General features: G+C 57.4%; 1 protein-coding gene across 5 annotated transcripts in view; it reads right to left on the bottom strand.

Annotated features, from left to right (window-relative positions):
* Window positions 1–13,922, bottom strand: part of GMDS (GDP-mannose 4,6-dehydratase) — a 434,343-nt gene that overhangs the window by 40,840 nt on the left and 379,581 nt on the right. For 4 of the 5 annotated variants that reach the window (XM_088831388.1, XM_055406579.2, XM_088831390.1 and 1 more), the window contains one exon: window positions 7,584–7,680. The exons of the other annotated variant lie outside the window; for it this stretch is intronic. In XM_088831388.1, the coding sequence (XP_088687514.1) occupies window positions 7,584–7,680 (97 nt within the window). The remainder of the gene's footprint in view (window positions 1–7,583; window positions 7,681–13,922) is intronic. 5 annotated transcript variants of the gene reach the window in all.

The raw sequence follows: 13,922 nt of genomic DNA, 5'->3' as shown, positions 1-13,922 counted from the left end.
CTCCTCAAAGTGATTAACAATGTGTTTTCCAAACAACAGAAAATGCTGTGACCCAGCAATAGTTCAACATGATCATCTCAGTACTTTCTTCCAGTAGAACACCCAGACCCTTACGCCCCTGGCAGGAGCACAGCTCTGTCAACACCGTGATCTTAGTTCCCGAAACTCATTCAGGCTTCTGAGCCTGGAACCACAAGGGAACAAACATGTGCAGGGTAAGATCTGCTGAAGCAGCACAGGAACCCATGCAGATTCCAGGCTGGGAAGTGGTGTCCAGCTCGGGGACTGCGCAGAGGCCAGTTTCTGTGGGAGCGGGTGGGGCAGGTGACGGGAAGGTGGTGGACGGCCGCCCAGCGTCTCCCGTGGCAGCTGACCTCCAGCCCGCCGGCAAGGCTGCAGTTCTGGGGGTGGCCCTGGAACGTGCTGGGCCCCAGGGCCTGGCACAGAGAAGAGCAGAATCAGAGGAGAAACTCAACTCCTCATCTTTCCCCAGGACCATCGGTCCAGAAGCAGTGCCGGCCGTGAAGGAGCGCGTGACCGTTTCTGCCCGAAGCCATCGGGAAACAGAACCAGGCACACACTACAGGAAACCTCAGGAATCAGTGGCTCAAAGAAGCCTTTGAGATGGCCTCTGATAACTAATGATTCCACGGGCGTACACGACGATGCTGACGGTGATAATTAACCATGATGACAGTAATAAAAGCGATAACACGCAGAGCAAAACACCTTATACTTAGACGAGCCTTTCATCCTCAGGAACTAAACGCTCTGCATCCTGCCTTGCAGGCACATCAGTTTGAAAGTAGGTCTCTGCTCACCCCTGAAATTCAGTCTGCCTGGACTGGGGGTGGGCACCGCCTGCCAGCTCACGTCAGCTCTTTGGCGTCAGCCCTTTACCCCTCTGAAGAGTCCGGCCTCCTGGGCCTTGGACACAAACGCTTCACGTGTGGTTTTTAACCAGCTTCCTCAGCTGGGTTTCTAAGACTGACCTCCTGCACCCACAGATGCCTGCCTGTGGGGGACCAGCTCCTGCTCACGACGCCCTCCCCTAAATGCCCCTCAACACTCCTCATGCACATCAGGCCCCAAACCCCCCTCCACAGCAGGCCCCCAGGCCCAGCGCCAGCTTGAGGCTCCGAAATCATGCCAGAGCTCAGTGTCCTGCACCTGCCTGCGAATGGAGAGCCTGGGTCCGGGGGAATCCCGACGGGGTGACAGCCCCCCTCCTGAGCCTGGGTCCGTGAGGATCCCGACGGGGTGACAGCCCCCATCCTGCGCCTGGGTCCGCGGGAATCCCGAAGGGGTGACAGCCCCCCTCCTGCGCCTGGGTCAGCGGGGAATCCCGACGGGGTGACAGCCCCCCTCCTGCGCCTGGGTCCGCGGGGATCCCGACGGGGTGACAGCCGCCCTCCTGTGCCTGGGTCCGGGGGGAATCCCGACGGGGTGACAGCCCCCATCCTGCGCCTGGGTCCGCGGGGATCCCGATGGGGTGACAGCCCCCCTCCTGCGCCTGGGTCAGCGGGGAATCCCGATGGGGTGACAGCCCCCCTCCTGCGCCTGGGTCAGCGGGGAATCCCGATGGGGTGACAGCCCCCCTCCTGCGCCTGGGTCAGCGGGGATCCTGATGGGGTGACAGCCCCCCTCCTGCGCCTGGGTCAGCGGGGATCCCGATGGGGTGACAGCCCCCCTCCTGCGCCTGGGTCAGCGGGGAATCCCGATGGGGTGACAGCCCCCCTCCTGCACCGCGTGCCCTCACATGCCGCCTGTCCTGCAGCACCGTCCCGCCTGCCCTGGCCCCGCGATCTCCGTCTGCAATGTCCTGGCACCTGCCGCTGTCCGGCCACCACCTCCCAGTCCAGTGAGCGCCTCACTGGCCTGCCCTGGACCGGCCCACAGCTTCCACATCGTCCCCTCGTCTACGGCTGAGGACCCTGCTTCTTCTGCCTGCACGTTTCTCATGGGCTGCAAGGACTCGCATCTGTGGCAGGAATTCAGTGAACGCCGCTTCAGGATTAAACCTCTGAGGCCGCAGTCAGACAGACGGCCTACTCCATGTGCTGGTGCGTCTCCTGAGAAGCTGAAGGTGTGGCTGGGGTGAGTGCACTCAGGGGTCCTATAACGCATTCTAAACGCTGCCGAGCCTCTCAGCAGCTGGGCGCTGGCCTGTTCCTTAGTTTAGGCCTTCTTCCACCAGGGTTCGGAGGCAGAGCACTTCTGACTTACCCAGGAAACCTGTCATGCGTTAGGAAACCAGACCAGCATTCCTAATGCAGGTTGCACTATTCGTTGCACCAATAGGGGTTCCTGTAAAATCTGTACCTTCTTCCCCCAAAGCTGAATGGCACCATTCTGATCTGGGTCTAATCATGAACCCTTCAAGGAGCAACAGGAGGAAGTTGGGGACTTTGTGGTCGGGACACAACTACTATTTCATTAGATAGAAACACTCTTGAGAGGTGGGCAGCCAGGGAGGAGCTCAGGCTTTAGGAGGAGTGTCCCCTGCCCAGGGGTCCTGCACGGAGGAGGCCAGGCCGTGGTCCAGCTAAGACTCGAGTGCTGATAGTGAGGTGCACAGCCCTCGCGGGTCCGTCCCCAGAAGGAGAGGGGCAGAGGGGCAGCGCGGTTAAGGAGGGACACAAAGCTTAGCAGGAGGAGCCGGGGAGGGCGGAGCCTGGGAGGGAGGCTTAAGTACGTCAACAGTGGTTTCGAGACATAAACTCCTTATAAACAGGAGCGGTGAGAAGGTCAGGGAGCAATTACGAAGAGGAAGCTCCGTCCGGAGCGAGGCACTGCCTACAGCATCCACGCCACTTTGCCCGGCGGCTACGAGAGGGCGGACGCGGGCCCTGCAGGGACGCCGAGCCGGGAGCCCAGCCACTCCTCTCCTGGGCCTGGCAGACAGGGGCTCACTCTTCGTTCGCCTGGCCACACAAAGGGCAGGAGGGTGGCGACGGGGGATGAGGGCCCTGTGGTCAGATGAGCAGGACTGAGCCCGGGGGGCCTCCGGGGGGGGGGGGCTGGGGAAGACGGAGCCACGGGGAAGGCAGGGCCCGGCTTCCTGCCGGGGCGGCGAGCACAGCCACGGGGAAGAGGAGCCTTTTCAGGACCCCCGCCATGGCCCAGGGTGGTGCTGGGCGAAGGTCTAACTGGTATTTATACAAGTCCTCTGATGACAGATCAGATTCCTGAGGTCTGGAAAGTGTTACCCTGCATTATTCTAAACAGGGCTATGAGATAGAACAAGCAATTATGGGCCATTTAACTTAACATCATTTACAGAAAAATATTAGGAAAAGTTTGCAGAGGGGACAACTCGACAAGCGTGTGGTAATTTGATTAGAAACAGGCCACATGTCTCTGCTGAAGGAAGGTGTTGTTTTAACTGGCTCTGCCTTCTTTGAAGTTACTGCTTTCCCAGATCTAGATTGTAACTCAGGACTTTTTTCCTCCTATCTATAAAGAACGGGAATAAACATAATGTATCTAGGTAAAGAAAGCAAAAGCCAGTCGCAGTGGAGGATGCTGGAAATGCCACATCGAGAAAAGCCCAGCTAGAGACAGACAGGACAGGGAGGAAAATTCAGCTCCACCTTCAGCGGAGTCTCAGTATGTCTTCATGAAACATAGGTGCTTTCACACTTGTCTATGAATGTGTCTCCCATGGCATTTCTTAATGTGCTCTGCAGGAAAAAAGGCACTTTTTGGTTTGTTTCACTGAAAAAAAGAAAATCTTAGCTTTTCTTTCTTTAAGTGAATTGACCATTTGGTGTGATTAACAATTGCCATGTTGGGATGAATACTTCTTAATCCAATCTTTGTGAATTTCCCAAGTTAAAATTTTTCAGACAAAAAGAAAATGCCTTTGTTATTATTTTAAATTAAGTAATAAATCAATGTTAATTTTCTCATATTTACATGATAATTCCATATCCCTGAATTGCTATTGAATTTTCAGAGACAGGGTCAGAAAGGATAAAAACCAAGATAAAACAAGAATAAAGAAATCAAAGTACATAGTAAAACGTTTGCTAGAAGCCTTGATTGTATCACGTCACTGACTTGTTAGCAGTTAATACGTACAATCCACCAGCGCTGTCAGTCCGTCTTCCGAACGGCAGCTGGCTTGAGTAACTGACCTGCTCTTCCCACCTACACTCCCCACGGTGGCAGGGTGTGCGTGTCGTCCATGCTCGATTCTTGGGGTCTGACACAGGGTTCGGCAGATGTTTGCTGAAAGAATCAATCGCTAACAGTAACAGCACCGACGCTGGGTGCTGTGCTGTGCGCCGCTGCTCTCACGAGCAGTTTGTGGGACGGATGATCACTGCCACAGCAATTCTGGGAAAGAAGGTCGACTACCAACCCTGTTTTTAACGACAGGCAGACAGGCACACCGAGGAGTCGCAGGTCACCCGTCCGTGATGGACAGTTTCTGAACGCAGGCCACCTGGCCTTCAGCCCAGCCCTGCTTCTTCCCGGGCACGGACGCCCGTCACCAGGGGTGTAGCATGCCTCCAGAGAGACCGGCAGAGGAGTGGGGCCTGGTCTTCACACGGCGGTTGCCAGCGCTGCGAAATGTGAAGCCCAGTTTCCGGAGGCAAGTTCTCCACCCGAGCCAAACAACAAAAATTGTTCAGGGAACGCCCAGAGGTGTCCACCAAGAGACCCAGAACAGGACTCCGCTCAGCTCTAAGTGGATGCCAGCATCCTGAGCTCAGACACACACTTTCAGGACTTCCACGTGGAGCGGGAGCAGGACCAGGGAGCCTGCCGTGGTGAGATCAACAGGGGAAAGGTCCCCAGCCGGGAGTTCTGCTCCACACAGAACCGCTGGTGGGCTCCCTGGGGTTTGTGCCGGGCTCTGCTGGGTAAACAGCCTTCCTTGGTCTGAATCTTATTCACAAAACAACACAAACCTGCACCTCCCGTTAGTCTTGCTTTGGACACTGGTGTTCGGGGGCCTGCCATGTCCTTGCAGCCTGCCCCCAAGTTTTCTGTCTGGCATTTCCCCCGGCAGTCTCTCTGGAAGCACTGGGGCCTACGACAATCTAGCTCTGCGGTTGGCTCTGGGGCGTGCGAGGTGCTGAAGACACAGGGCAGAAGTGGCGGAAGGAGCTTTTCTAGACCCCGAGAGCGGGGGAGGAGCCTGTGGCCCGGAAGATGGACCTGACCACAGACAAGGGCAGGCCGTCGCCGGCCCCTGGGGGCTCCACGGCCCCCACGCCCAGGGCTTCTCAGGCCTCATCCCAGTGACCCCCCACCGCCGGCTGCTGCTCAGGGCCCAGACCCGAGTGCGAGCTCAGGCCGCTGGCCCTGGGTCTGGTGCCCTTTCACCTGGAGGAACACAGCGCCCGCGGCAGTTCTGCCTCAGCCTGTCAGCCCGCTCAGTTCTGGAAAGCGGCTGTGCTGAGGAATGAGGTGGAAGTTGAGCCTCGCTGCACACGCCCCACGGAGCCCTGCGCGGGGCGGGGAGGACAGGCTCCCCCAGCAGTAACGGGGGCCCGGGGGGACAGACGGGCGAGAGGAGCCTACGGAGCCAGGCGGCGCCCTCAGGCCCAGATGCCCTGTGCAGACAGACCTGCAGAGCAGGTACCGCCAGGGCATTCGCAGGAACAAAAGGACGGACTGATGCGGAGCTTCGGCAGGAAAGACAGCCCATGGGGGCTTCGAAAACCGACTGGTGAGCCCCAGACTCCTCGGCTCTCTCATGCCGTGTCCCCACCAACCCCCAGGGTCCCCAGGTGAGGATGACAGACACGCTGCTGGTAATGGCCTCCTGGCTTCAGAAAGAAGGCCTGGGGTGACGGTGTCACAGAGGTGGAGAGCTGGCCCCGTCCACTCCCACTCTGAGATGACAACTCTCGTCGCAAGCTGGGACACAAAGCTGTCCATTTCGGGTCCAGAAATACGACAGCCTGCGGCGTCTCTGGGCCCGGGTGGGCGGCGGGTGTGGGCTCCAGGGCAGGGCCTCCTGCTGCGCCAGCAGGACTGCCCCGGCCCCTCCCGGCCGCACATCCTCTGCCAGCACGCCCACTCGGCCGGCTCAGCCTGCCATTGTTCGCCGCCCGTCAGAGACCGCCCCACCCGGGCGGACAGCCCTGCACACTTCCTCTCCTCATTATCCCGCCGTGAGGACGGCGCGAGAAACACGACGCCTCTCCTTTGTCTGAAACAAGACTGTCTGACGGTGATTACCGGTGACACGCTCACTTTCACCCTTGCTTCGTGGGGCTTTCCTGACCTCAGAAAGGTGGCACGGCAGACAGGGATTTGGTTCAAAACACAGGTCGGACAGGTTCCAGGGCAAAGCGTTCACGGTGAACACACTGTGAACTGGTTTCTTTCTGGAACCACCACATTTGAACTCCTCTCTCAGGACGCTGCTTTCTATCACCCCAGGTCCGTCCCTTTAAAACACTGAGTTTCGTCCCCAGAGTGAAGGTGGCCCACGTTTAAGTGACAACACCAAGCCAGGAGTTCTTACAAAGTGAGTAAGGGGGATGCTATGCCCCGATGCCTCTAGGTTATTTCTCCATACAGGAACCTCTGCATTTAGAAATCCATGCATCATCCACCCATCCACGCCTGAACCGGTACTCATCATGCCGTTTGTTATCGTCTGAGATAGTAAAGGAGGCCTCCTCAAAGAGTTTACAGTTTGCAAAAGAACATGTAAAGAAGTGAGTATAATAAGTTGTTATACGTGTATGGCATGTGTGTATGTTATACATGCATGGTATGTGTACATGTATGCTATACATATATGGTATGTGTGTATGTATGTACATGTGTTATACACACATGGTGTGTATGTACAGGTGTGTTATACATGTATGGCATGTGTGTACACGTGTATTATACGTGCATGGTATGGCATGTATATATGGTATGTATAGCGTACAACGTAGACTCAAGACAAACAGTTGGAAGCTCAGTGGTGGTCAGTACACTGGCCAGAAAAGGCTTCACACCCAGGAGCACACTTGAGCTCAGGCTCAAAAAGTGTCCAGGCTCACATGGCTCCGGTTCGTGTGTGTGTGTGTGTACGTGACTGTGTGTACGTGTGTGTGTGTGCATGTTATGGTGTGAGGACTCGTGGGTGAGTGCCTGTATGCATGTGAGTGCGTGTGTATGTGGCTCAGTACATCTGACTGTGTGTACGTGAGCGCACATGAATGCGTGCGTGTGTGTATATGAGCGTGTGTGTGAACGTGTGCAGGCGCGTTTGCACTGGGGCCTCCAGACTCTGCAGGTACGGGGCCCTGGGAAGGCGGACATCCCGCAGGTTCCAGGACTCAGCCATCAAGCAGGCCTAGCCTCGACAGGTCTGCCTTTGACCTGAGTCTCCGTCTCTGAAACCAGCCATTCCCCGGGTACGAGCTACTGCTGCTCTCCGTTATACAGCAGTGCATCTTGGGCCAAGAGCAGCGCCCCAAATTCGCCTCCCAGGGCTCTGGTTTGGGTAAGGCGCTGAGGGTTGCAGACCGCCCAGTGCGGGGCTGGGCAGCCTGGCCGCGGCGTCCAGGGATGCTCTCCCAGGCGGGCTGGCGAAGGCGCAGGTGGCGTGCCGAGAGTCTTACCACTTCAGTGGGCCGGTAGTACTTGAGGTCCACAGTCACGTGAATTTTGCCGGTTTCTCTACATCTGCCCACTTCGTTTTCATTCTTCCCTTCCCACCTGGAGAGGAGATAAGACTTAGTCATCAGCACTTATTGCTTGGGAGCACCTGGCCGGCGGAGCATGAAAGCGCGTTAACTCGGGAGCGCAGGCCAGCGCTAACCCGTGGTCGTAGGGCCTTCCCAGATCCATTTAAAAACTCAGGGCTTCCCCTGCCTTTTTAAGGAAAATCACGATGCAGTCAGAAGTGAGACCTTAGAAATGAAGAGATTAGCCAGAATAAGGAATTCGGCAATTTTCAGGGATCTCAAAGACTTTGTGCTTCTTTAGACTGTTCTTGCTAAAGTCAATTATTATGAAGTAATCTTTTCTGTCTCTCCCTTTTTTTTTTTTTTTTTGAGTTTTAGATGTATTTATTGTAATTTTAACGCATTCCGATTTGGAACAAGCTTCATGTTCTAATTATCGTTCCCACTGGTCCCTTTGCTGTACCCAGGCAGCCATGGGCCCCAGTGACAAATCCCAGGTGACTAAACCTCTAAAAAGTGCATAACGATTCGGCCACTTCCTGCCAGCCTCTCCTCCTCTTACTCAGTCGCAAGGCTCTCTGGACTCCAGTTTTCCCCCATTAAACACCCACAGTCACCCACCCTTCAGGGTCCCAAGCACAGCCCCCACTGTCACGAGCCCAGGAGGCAAGTGCACGCATTTCAACACTGGCTTCTCTTTGGAGTTCGACTTTACATTCTCACTTTTACAGAAACGAAGACTCTGGCTTAGAGCTGACCTCCGCGTTTCCACGAACCAATACTCAAACAACAAAAACATACTATATAGTTTTAATTATTTTCACAAATGAAACTTTTTGGCAAAGAAGGAAAATATGTTACAGGGTAATGTTTGACTCCAATATTTGATCTCAGACCTAGCTTGCTCTATCAGCGGGTGAAGAGTCCTATTACAGGACAGTCCTGTGCCCTCGACCAGTCACAGGGGGGTTGAAGGGAAGAGCAGAATATCACACTGGCCACTGGACCACGTGCCTTACAGGTGTTGTTGAAGATGGACATTAAATGTTGATCGTGGTTGTATTCTGGACAAAGGTTGGGTATCAGAGACATAAACCAGCATCACAAGCTTTATTTCTGATCGACCATCTGGAGGTTCCATGTTTAAATCACTTTTTGACAGCACAGGGATCATATTTCATCACTGGAGAAATAATAAGTTTGTGAGTATGCTGGGCTTGCCCACAGACTAAAGGCAAATATGAGAAACATCCCACAACACACAGAGAGTTACAGCAGATCATGTGGAATGGTAATATGTGTACAAGTGGCATTTTCCGTGAATTTTCTATCAATTAATTGACACAGGAAAGGGTGTTTGGCTATTTACTTATTTGGTTCATTTTCTTACCCTTGCCATACTACTTGGCAGGCTCGGAGCTAAGCGTTTGGAACACTCACCTGGACATGCTTTAGATATGCACACTAAAGGTGCCGTGAGACGGGAAGCCCTGTGATCTCAGGTGGATGAAGACCAAGCCTCGGCCAGCATCCACAGCAAGGGAGGGCAGCTGGTGAAGTCAAGACTCCCAAAGATCACCTACGTAACTCTAAGGCAGCTGTCTCCGCGGGCCCTCTCTGAGGGAGCACGTCTAGTCAACGGCAGGAGAGCTGTTCATCAAGAGCACGTTTTAGTTCTAGTTTTGCTCACATTTCATACTCTCAAAGAGAAGCCAGCTCACACGCCTTCCTGACGCTTCTCCATGCAGCCGGGGGTTCAGAAGCACGTGCTCACCTGCATGTAACGTGCGACGGGTCATGCTCACGTGGGAACACAGGCACACACGACGCGCTCCCCGCATGTCTGGACTGGGGCTGGAGGACTGCCTACAGAGCTCAGGCTCAGGCTCTGCCGCCACCTCAGGCTGTTGTGTATCCCTCCTCCTTCTCTTTCCCAACACCATCTTTTCCTTTTTTTTAAACTACTGTTTAGAACAGTAGAAACATCCTCGGAGAACAAGAGAACATAGGCCTCTCTGGGGTCTGGCCTGCAGATCAGTCGTCCGCCGGGTCCAGTGGACGGGTCAGGGACACATCCTCAGCCTCAGCCCGGGAGGGCATCCGGTTCCATCCACACTGGCGGGCTGACGGCAGGCATTCGGTTCCGTCCACACCAGCAGGCCGATAGCTGGCTCAGGGTGACCTTCCCGACATCACGGGCTTGCTGGGCTGCGCTGCGGTCCTGAGCCAACACCGGCACTTGTCACAGCAGCCGAAGTGGGAGCAGCTGGGGAAGGGCCTGCCTGGCAGAATGGAGTGGGCATTTCGGGCGCCTGCAGGGTGAGCTGCCCACACGGAGGTCTCCTCTGCCCCATGTTGCCGGCTGGCCTGCAGGGGCGATCGTGGCCACAGCCGCCTCTGTGATGTCAGCAAGCGAAGGGCTCAGAGCAGGACGGAGCCGCAGAGCCACTTTCTGGTCTGCACCAGGCAGAAGCTTCGGCTGAGGGCCAGGAAGCGTTGGGTTGCAACAGTACATGAAGAGCTTGTGTTCACCAGCGAGAGGCAAGGGTGAACTTGCCCTCACAGGTAACGGGTGACTCCGCGCAGAGCGGCCTGTGCGCGGCTTGCGGGGAGTGAGGATCCCGCAGGTCGGCAGGAGCACAGCCTGCTCGCTGAGATCGTGCTCACCACGCGGGACCCTGCGCACGTGAACTGTGACGTCACCTGTGACGTCAGCTGTGAGCTTAGCACGTGGGATCCCGCGGACGTGAACTGTGACGTCAGCTGCTGGCCCCTAAGGAGCGCTGAGAGCCCGAGACAGCACTGAGAACAGAACCAAGCGCCACACCTCCTCACCCAGGAGCCCCTCTGAGGAGCAAGCGGAGGGGCTTGGGACCCCCAGAGCCTACAGGGGTCACTGCAGGAAGCGCTGCTGGAGCGGGTGGGCCGGGGCCAGGAGGTCGGCAGCAGAGGCCCCGGGCGCCTGGGAGAGGCAGTGGCTCTGGACGGGAGGCTAGCTGCACCCTCTTCTTCCTCCTCGACCCACCTGCAGACACGGGTCAGCCTACAGGGGCCGGACCGCAGGAGAGGAGAGAAGACCCACGCCGAGCAGACAGACGAGTGTGAAGGATGGGGGAGGGGCCCTGAAAACAGGCTCGCCAGTGGTGGGCAGTCGGAGCTGGGCAGCCCCGGGTGCTCAGGACGGAGGGGCTCGGTTTCCCCAGAAGCAGGCTGGGGCCCAGGCCCCTGGGGCCTGCATCACCGGGCGGCAGCGTCAGCATCCCTGTGACGGTGGCAGGAGGGACGGCCCTGCGCCCCCGAGGCAGGGCCCCCACGCGGAGAGCAGGTAGGTGGGCTGTACCTGAGTGCTGGGCACCCTCAGCCCCCAGGGCATGTGGGGGTCAGGGTACCTCTTTCCAGGAGTGCGGTGGCGGTCAGGCTGGCCCCTTCTGGGGGCTGCGGACGTCAGGGTACCTCTTTCTAGGAGTAGGGTGGGGGTCAGGCTGGCCCCTTCTGGGGGCTGCGGATGTCAGGGTACCTCTTTCTAGGAGTAGGGTGGGGGTCAGGCCGGCCCCTTCCGGGGGGAGGCTCAGTCAGGCTGGCCCCTTCTGGAGGGGAGGCTAGGGACGCCCTCTGGGCTCCATTCTCCAAGCAAATGGCCCTTCTGAGCCCCCAGAGCGACCAGGAGCCCTTGAGCTCTAGGTCTTAGAAACCCCAACCAGCTTTTAGGCCCCCACTTTCAAATATGAGCCAAACACCCAGGCTGAGCAGATACACGCGAGGAAAACCACATACGAAGACAGAGATCACGGCAGACAGTGACCGGAGGAGACAGAACACAGCAAATGAGAGCAGTTCACGGGCGCCGCCGCCGAGGTCTCCACAGTGATAAGACACCGTATAATAAAGGCGATAATCTGAAAACAAAAGATGTAGTCACTGGAAAAAATTCAGAAAATTCAAGAGAAGGTTTTGAAGACAAAACTGAGGTAATTTCTCAGAAAGGAGAGTAAAAAGATACAGATATGAAGAAGGAAGATAAAATCAGAAGATGGCCTCAAGAGGTCAGTATAATAGGATTTCCAGAAAGAGAGAGAAGGAACTAATTGTCTTCAAATAAATGAAGGAAACGGATCAGAGCAGAACAGACAGAAAGGGCCCCACCAAGCACCCCGACGCCAGGTGGGACTAGCGGCCCACGGCATGGAGTTTCAGAACACAGGACGGGGTAGGGGTGGGCTCAGGGATGGGCAGGGTGGCTCCTGCAAGCAGTGCCTTCCAAGTCCTGAAGGAAGGCTGTTTCCAACCAAGAAATGAACATCAGTCCCCTTATTCACGCTGAGGACGGAACAGACGTGTTTTCAGACGCACCATTCTCAGGAAACCAAACCACAAGGTTTTAAAAAGATGCCAGAAGATAGGGGCTGCCAAGCGTCCACCTGTCCAGGCGGGATCAGGTGAGAAGGTGGCAGAGGGGCTGCTCCAGGCGACACGCCCGGGGAGAGCCTGGGGCCGGGCACCGTCAGGGCTGACGGGGCAGGCGAGGGACGGATGCACAGGAAGCGGAGCAAGTGCAGAGAAATGCAACTGTCGGTCTACGACGAGCAGGTGCCGGCGGAACCCACGGAAGAGGCCCGTGGCCCCTGGAGCGCACACGGGGTCCGTCCTGACGCTGCAATGTGTTCGTCACGGCTCTGAGAGACTGGGGGTGGAGGGCGGGATGCGGAGTGCAAGGGACGGAGCCTCGTCCTGAGCAACAGGCCAGGAGAGAAGCCATGAGGGGAACAGCGCGGACCAGAGGTCAGAGCTCGGCATGGAGTCACGCGGAGGGGAAGGCCAGTGGCGCAGCGGACGGACTCCCAGGTAGAGAGGAGTCCGGCGGGCAGGGCGGAGGCGCACCCCAGACGGCCCAGGCTGGATGGGGTCCTGGGGGCGAGGAGAGTGAGCGGCTGGACGGAGCGGAGGGCGGGCCAGGCGGGGATGCCAGGGCGAGGAGAGCTGAGCCCTGCACCTCTGCGAGCTGGCACGGGAGGAGGGGCCTCTTCAGTGGGAGAACTAGGATGCTGTGGGGAAGGAGCTGAAGGCAGAGGAGGCAGGGACGGTGGTCTGTGCACACAGAGGTGGCAGCTAGAGCCCCAGGCCCGCAGGAGGGTCCGTCCCAGATGTGGGCAGGGGAAGGGGGACTCCGGAGGGCAGCGCCAGAGAAGCTTCGGGGCGCGAAGGGGGCTCCCAGGCCCCTTAGCCAAGGTCACTGCCACTGACTCTGCGGCTCCCGCTGCCACGCCATGTGAACCAATAACCAACCACAACACACAGGCTAAACTTTAACCCTCGTGCCCGGGTTCCGGAAGAGGGCTGCCGTGGGACTCATCCCCGGGGCATCCACACCGGGCTGGGCGCGGCACCCCGATGCATGGTCTGCGGCCTGCATGGGGGCATCCAGGGGCAAGCAGGGAGCAGAGGCCACTGGGGGAGGGGAGAGGAGAGACAGCGGCTTCACCTCCTTCCCTCCGTCCCCCCCTCCATTGCAGGCATCCTCCGGCGGGGACGCTGCATCCTGGCGGTGGGGGGGGGCCGTGTCAGCATCTCCCCTGCATCCTTCATCACCAGCATCTCTCAGTTCAGTTGCTCAGTCGTGTCCGACTCTGCGACCCCGTGAACTGCAGCACGCCAGGCTTCCCTGTCCATCACCAACTGCCGAAGTCCACCCAAACCCATGTCCAATGAGTCGGTGATGCCATCCAGCCATCTCATCTTCTGTCGTCCCCTTCTCCTCCCGCCTTCAATCTTTCCCAGCATCAGAGTCTTTTCAAATAAGTCAGTTCTTCACACCAGGTGGTCAGAGTATTGGAGCTTCGGCTTCAACATCAGCCCTTCCAGTGAACACCCAGGACTGATCTCTTTTGGGATAGACTGGTTGGATCTCCTTGCGTCCACGGGACTCTCAAGAGTCTTACTAGAAACTGTTAAACAGAGAAGCTCTCCCTTCGCGCTGTCCTGTCAGCTTCATCTGCAGGACCTCTGATGGGGGTGATTAACTCCGTGGACAGGGCCCGTGTGGCCTGACGAGGCCTAAGGAGGTGGCTCAAGAGAGGAAACGCGAGAGACCAGGGACGGCCCCTCAGCGCGTGCTGAGAGCAGAGGGACACGCAGACCCCAGGAGGCCTCGCCGTGCGCCTCGGGCACCTGCGCTGTCTTCACGCGGCTCCCATGCACCCACGTCACTTGTGTCCGCCCCCAGAGACTGTGGCTGGGGCTTCTCCAGCCTCACAGGAGGAAGCACTTGGGCGGGCC

Source organism: Moschus berezovskii, chromosome 23 (genome assembly GCF_049115385.1).
Source record: "Moschus berezovskii isolate FMDL1 chromosome 23, NW_MosBer_1.0, whole genome shotgun sequence".
In the NCBI taxonomy this organism is placed as follows: domain Eukaryota; kingdom Metazoa; phylum Chordata; class Mammalia; order Artiodactyla; family Moschidae; genus Moschus; species Moschus berezovskii.
This window is presented reverse-complemented; position numbering and strand designations above follow the sequence as displayed.